At 39.1% G+C, this 6,967-nt stretch overlaps 1 protein-coding gene across 1 annotated transcript; it reads right to left on the reverse strand.

Moving 5' to 3' along the window:
* Positions 1 to 1,015: 1,015 nt before the first annotated feature.
* On the reverse strand, positions 1,016 to 6,435 carry LOC103461837 (uncharacterized). The gene is made up of 3 exons (XM_017308683.1): positions 6,280 to 6,435; positions 5,091 to 5,206; positions 1,016 to 2,924 (listed from the first exon to the last, which is right to left on the reverse strand). Exons 1-3 carry the CDS (start codon positions 6,398 to 6,400, stop codon positions 2,298 to 2,300), a joined length of 864 nt encoding a protein of 287 aa, XP_017164172.1. The 5' UTR covers positions 6,401 to 6,435; the 3' UTR covers positions 1,016 to 2,297.
* Between the last annotated feature and the right edge of the window lie 532 nt (positions 6,436 to 6,967).

A 6,967-nucleotide genomic window follows, 5' to 3' on the forward strand; every position in this document is an offset into this window, starting at 1 on the left:
CAGTAGAAACCAAATCCAAGTATAAAAACGTGCAAAAACGTTAATTATTCCTATTAAGTTCCATCTAAATCTAGGCGGTCGGTCACTAGTCACAAGTTTTCCACCACACTGTCCAAAGGTTTGAACCCTTTACAGCAGTGCTCCCCAACCTTTTTATTACCGCGGACCGGTCAAGACTTGGAAATTTTGCTGCGGCCCGAGGGGGGCAGGGGAGGTGGGAGTGAACCGTGAGATAAGGCTTCTGCATGTTGGTGTTCCCGCCAAATACTGAATATACCCTATTTGGGTTGTCTTGGCCCTTTTATCGCAGCCTGTGGGGTTTTCCCTGACCTGTTGAATGTGACAGGTAGCCAATCAAAAAGCGCGGTGACGTAAGAACAGAGGGGATTCCCAAACAGCTGACATATTGCGCAACCGAGAGTCCGGTGGATATCGGAGATGATATGTGGAAATGTTTATTATTAAATCTAAAGGTCATTTTTATGTTAATTCAGTTAAAAACCTTAACTATGAAATAACATATTCACCTCCAAATTATAGTGCAGCAAATAGAGCGGCTGCTCCCGTCGTCTTTCATCCACCAGCTTTTCTTTTTATTACATCTTTTATCTATTAAAATGAACTATCACTATTGCTTCTACATCGTCATTCGTGTTTGGTTATTCTAAATTCCCGCCATGTTGGGGGTTTTACTGGATTATCCTCTGGAATCAGGATGTTCGTGACTGGAATCAGTTTGTGTTGCTCCTGCCTTGGACACACGAACCGATCAAACCTGTTGTACTTTATCAGCTCTGTGGTCACAGAGGTTTGGAGAATCGGCCGACAATTCTTAAATCTTGCMGTCTAAACCAGACTTAAGACTCACAAGCTCTACTCATCTCCTCTCGACCACTGCCCAAACGCTCTGACTCTGGTCGCTATGGTAACGTTTACATATCCTTTCAAAATAAGATACAGAAGCGCCACAAAAACGAACATTTTACTTTTGTGAAAATTTTAACTCACGATAATGACTAACGGGAGCACTGAGCTTGTTTCTCTGCAACGAGACGGTTCATCTGGGAGTGATGGGAGACAATGACACCCGACGTGTTGCTTATATGCAAAGGGTGCTCATGGTCTCTACGTGGTGAAGCAGTTTGAAGCTTCATTGCCTCATTAGCGAGCCAACATAAACTATCGAGCAGGAGACTTGGGAAACAAAACCAAGAACTAGGGGTCGGTGTTTATCGTATCGTTTATCGTGATAAATTTCTTATGGCAAAAATTTTGATACATCGTTGTCATAATAAATTCCAATTAATGTTTAAAACCTCCCATATTATCAGGAGTTCTACCTTTACTACTTTTCCCACCATCTGTTCAATGGAAGCATCAATAAATGTGAAAATATGATTAAAAGCATTTATGATTTGCAGTCCAATTATATAAATCATATTTTTTATGTGACTGGCCTAGGAAACCTTTACAAAAAGGAGTGTTTTTCAAGAGTAATACTTGTGTTTGTGTGGATATTATTGCCCGTCACAATAAGCAATAAATCGATTGATCGCACGATAAGTTAAAATAGATTTGGCAGATAAATATTCTGTAGAAATTCTTACTTTTTTTTTTATCTTTGAGTTGGTATACTTGCATAAATATGCCTTTATTATTATTAGATTGGTTAATGATGTCAAAATGATAATATCGTTTAACGCAATAATTTCAGGGACAATTTATCATCCAGCAAAATTTATCATGTGATACACAGCCATACAGTTTACCTAGAAAAGAAGCAAGTAGCCCTTATTGTCACTTTATCCTTATGAAAACGGAACAATAAAACCTTAAGCCCACCCCGGGTTCTGAAGTTTGTGGGCTGAACGGACTCCAGCCACTAACCGTGGTTGGTCGTTGGAGGGCTGGAAAGCAGTTTGAACCATTACCATGGCGACGGGTTTCACGCATGTACATGGTTCAAGCGACTCATCTCCCTGAGGRAAAAACATCGGCTGCGTTCGGGTTCATCAAGGAGCGGCTCGTTAGGCGCCCACCGCACGGTGCGTTTATGTTTCTATCCGTTTAACTTTGTTAATMTAAAAAACAAACAAAAAAACAAACTGGCTTGGATTTGTGGAGGTTGAATGTCTTCCACTAAATGATCTAAAGTGCCAACATGCAGCGACTGACACAAGAAAGTCCAATTTGATCACAAATCTATGTGTAGAATTGTTCTAATGAAGATGGAGTGGAAATGTATTCCTGACCAGAGCCGGGTCAGTCCAGCTGATCCAGACCGGATCGGGGACGCGTCACGTYGCCTGTCTGCGCATGTAGTCGCAGTCATCGTAATCTTCATCKTCATCAGTATCAGTACAGCATGACGCCGCGGCATCGTCAGCAGGCTGAGGAGGCTGAACCAGAGGAGTTGCCAGAGCGCTCAACTCATCTGGAACATCTGGGCAGCCATCTTCCTCCTCCGTCTCCTCCTCTTCCTCCTGCTTCTCYGGCCAGCCGAACGTCAATGTGAGGAGGTTCACTTCCTGTCCAACGTTCACCGCCGCCTGCTCTTCCTCAGTTCTCCTTTTTTTTAAACTATGAAGTTTCTGTTCAGCTCCAGGCCGAGGTTCTATAACAGCTAGAACCTCGTGTTGCGATATTGGGGTCCGGTTGGGTGGAGGTTCCGGTTTGGAAGGTGAAGATAAGGATGATGAAGATGATGAGGGGGAGGAGAGCGGGKTGGCGCCTTGACGCAGAGCGTAGTTCGCACCAGAGGAGCTCATACCGGAGGTTTCTGTGCAGCTCTCCTTGTCCGATTCCTCTGAACTGCTGGAGGTCCTCTTGCCTGCAGGGGGCRCCATCGACCTGACGTTGAGCAGAGACGACGGGGCGTCTCCACAGGACGAAACTTTCACTTCTTCTAAGTGAGAAATGGAGGTCTGGTGGAGAGGCAGGAAAAGCAGGTTCAGATTTACTACATCTGGAGATTAAAAACACTTTTTCAGAAAACTTTAAAATACTTTCCTGAACGCATCAGGAATATAATGTAGCAAAGAGTGAAATCCTTTATTGTATTCATTAAGTGAATACAATAATAAAAAGGGACATTGCAAGAATTTTGTCACAAATTCTTAAAACTAGAAATATTTCCACCTGACATGCAACCAGAACAGAAAAAGTTAGCTGAAAACTGCAGAAGAAGCTGATAATTAGCTGAAATTTAAGCAAAACAAATGGCAAATTTAGTGCATTTAGTGACAGATTACAAATGACAAATTACAAATGGACTCATACAAAGGTTGGGCTGCTGTAAGGAAGATTATTCCACTGATTTCTGTCAGGGCTATGAATCATTTTGAGCTTGATAGTAAAACTGCTCAGCCTAGTTGGCAGCTCACTAAGTTAGACTGTTCAGCTTCATTAAGCCTATAAATGCATAACAGCATGCTAAGTGTATTGGTTAATGCTAGCATAGCTAGCTCTGAGCAGCATGTCTGCAAAGCAGCAGACTGCAGGCTAGCCACTAGATAAGACTGATTACTTATCCAGCTGAGGATAGATAAGATGACCTAGAGAGACAAAGATACAGAAGATTGGCTAGAGACATAGATAAAGATAAATGAGAATAGCTAAAGATATACAAGATTAGATACAAATAGGAAACTTACACTGTATTAAGTGGCTGTTTGCAAAAAATGCCACAAATACAATTATCCATGTCAGGGTGTTTTATTATTTTAGCAGGAGAAGGAATAAATGTTGCTTTTCTGTGTTAAATGTAGGGAATTAGAATGACAGCATTATTTCTCATTTAAAATGTTTTTTTTCCCGATAAGATTATTTATGCAAAGTTACGCAAGTTTCCCAGGGGGGAAATAACACATGCAAAACTACCATGAAACATTCACCGGAAACTACATGGTCTCTGCAGATGGGTGCTTCCGTTTTGTCTCGGTGCTGCAGACCACAGATAAAAAAAAACAACAACCAAGGCCAAGTCTCCAATCTGAGAGTGCTGACATGGTAGCTGATGTTCCTTCCTGTTATCACAAATGTTCAGTCTTTCAAACAGTTTGAAATTGAAAAGTTTCTAATGTGGCAGGGAGTGTTTTACTCCCTGATGATGCAGCCATTAAAGGGAAATTTTAATGGCTGCATTAGTTGATCCTCAGCTTTTAAAGTACATTTGCACAGCAGACATTTATGTGGGTTTTGATGTAATAGAAAGTCGCCCGCAATGGTTATAGAGAACAACCTGTGGTGTTTAAACTGTAAAGCGCATCATTAAAAACATTCGGCATATTGGAGCAGTGAGACAACCTGAAACCAATTTCTGTTACCTTCATGTAAGGACAAAGCGAGAGGTTTGCTCTGAGTGCTCTTCCTCGAAGTCAGAAACCACTGCGCTGTYTTTATTTCTTCACAGAAACGTTTGAAGCAGTTTTCTCAGAAATCTCTAGACGTACCAACCTCGCGCCGTTAATCCAAACTGAGGCTTCATTGTCAACGGACAAAAAAAAAARYCTGAATATTACATTAGATCCTAAAAAAACAAAAAGAAATGCTAGGTTTTCTGAAAAGTATGTTTGTTGGCTGTGGAACCCAGTGGACCAGTACCAGACATGCTGATCCAAACCATCCAGAGTCTGTGACCTCTATTTTAAAATGAAATTTAACTTTTCCTTCACCTGAAAAGAGGATTTTTGACCTCAGCAACTCAAATTTAAGACTTTTTAAAACCACTATGAACAAAATTTAAGACTTTTATCAAGACAGAAATGTTCATAAGAAAATCGCAAATAAATAAATGGTACGTGTTGGCAACTGGCGAAGATGAACGTTATCCAGTCAGACGATAAATTTAAACTTGGCTAATGTTAGCCATTTTAAAAGCCAATTAGCTAACAAAAGTATATTAGCAGCTAGTTAGCGGTTGCCACAGCAGCAGCCGCCATGAGTGCAAGTCAAAAGTTTGCGCAAAAAAAAAAAAAAAAAAAAGACATTGCAAAGGAAAAAGGAAAACCAGAATACACACGATTAAATAATCCTACCACAGCAAAATTAAAGTTGTTTTCCGTTTTACCGGCCGGCTGCGTTTCACTCACCAGAACCGACGGCATCGGACTCCGTTTCAGACAGATGAAACCGGTCCAGACCAGCAGAGCTAAGACGGCGATGACGGCCAACACCAATAAACTCAGCACTGCAGAAATGACTGCGTCTGCATGGAGGAGACATTATTTTAACCGATTAATCCAGAGAAAACACCTTCATCATGGCAGAAACTGACTGGGCCTTTTTCCTTTCAAACACAGGATTTATTTCCTCATTAATACGTTTTTTTAAGGTTTCTATCAGGGTCTGTACAYTTTTCTCAAAGTACAATCAAACGTTTTTCAAAATTTTCTAGAACTACACTTTGAAGATAAAAACAATCCATCACCAAAAACAGGCCGTGTCGATTTACTGTTACATGATAGAATTTATTACCATTATTAATAACAATCTACAGCAGGGACAAGGAAACTCAAATTTTATGTTTGGAAATGTCTCACGCATGACTTATACACCTGACTGGTCTGAGAATAAACCACTAATTTAACAAAAATATAAATATATAAAACTATCTTTATTSCAACTACAGAGTTCTGCAATTCATTGAGAAATTAGGAATAATACATGTTCATTATATTTAAACAATTCCAATCAACCCTAATTGCGCAAATTACTGTAAAGACAATATACAAAGAAAGTRAAAAAGAAATCTCTACAAAATGCTCCTGCTTAGTTTTCTGGCATTWAACAAATAGAAATGATTTACTAATTCTAAYTAACGTAAAACAAAAAARATAWGCTCCGATTTCACTTTACAGYGAGGAAAAATAAAAGTGTTTTTATAYATCTGAACACAKAAGTACGTAAGCTTCTGGTTTCAACGRTAAACAAAGGTTTATTCYGTTTAATTTTTTTATTTTTATTTAAATTTYACMCTTTTTCCTCTTTTTCTCGTTTAAACACAAATGGGCTCAGAAGATTAGGATCCCAATATGAGTCGAAAGAGCAACACTTGATTTCATTGGACTTTGGGGGGAAATATTTAAGAAAAATTCAATAAAATTGATAAAAATATTTAGAGATSTGAGTTTTTCCACACAAAGCTCATATTGATTTTGTTMCTCAGACATTGCARCAGCTCAATAAAAGCATTAAATAACTTGTTTATCCAATARAAACAGGTGAACTGTGTAAATACAGAGTGGATCATTTAGAAAACAACAGGAAAAATGTTKCCACCTGAATAAAAGTGTCCTGGGACAGAAATGCACTCAGGCTGGCTGAAGTTGGACGACAGGTGAATCAGGCTGYMGTTGAACCGGATCGAGGCGCAGTAATCTCTGCCCGGAACCAGATCCATCACGTTTTCCCTGCTTTCCAGGGAGCGAATGTTCAGGATCTGACATGAAGAGGAGAAGAACGGGGATGTCACACAGCAAAATAGACAAAACTGTGATTCTTTTATTAAAAACGACAACAAAAACATCATTTTRTATACCTTTAGATGTGGCGCTGTCCCGCGTATACATGAAATCTCAGACTTTGTTCATAATAGATCCGATTTCCAATTTTAATGCAATTTTTTTCCAAAAAAATGAATTACAGAAAATATTTCCAGAAAGTGGCTCGTTTTTGTTTCAATCATCTCTTCTGTGAATTATCAGGGCCAAAGTACGAGAATTTTTGTTCAACAAGAAATATTATTATTATGTTGGAAGAATAAAGATGCAGATTTATCAGAAGAATGTCTTAAATTACTAAATAAAAAAGGTTTGATGAGAAAAAAGCTTTAATAGTAACGTGACAACCATGTGGTTCTTTCTTAGAAATAACTGCTTAACAGTTTCAGAGTCTTGCTGCTGATAATTTGATGCTGATGTGTTGAAAGATGAAATATTTCTTTATTTGTAAAATTGAAGCCACAGTA

The sequence above is a fragment of the Poecilia reticulata genome, linkage group LG2 (genome assembly GCF_000633615.1).
Source record: "Poecilia reticulata strain Guanapo linkage group LG2, Guppy_female_1.0+MT, whole genome shotgun sequence".
Classification (NCBI taxonomy): domain Eukaryota; kingdom Metazoa; phylum Chordata; class Actinopteri; order Cyprinodontiformes; family Poeciliidae; genus Poecilia; species Poecilia reticulata.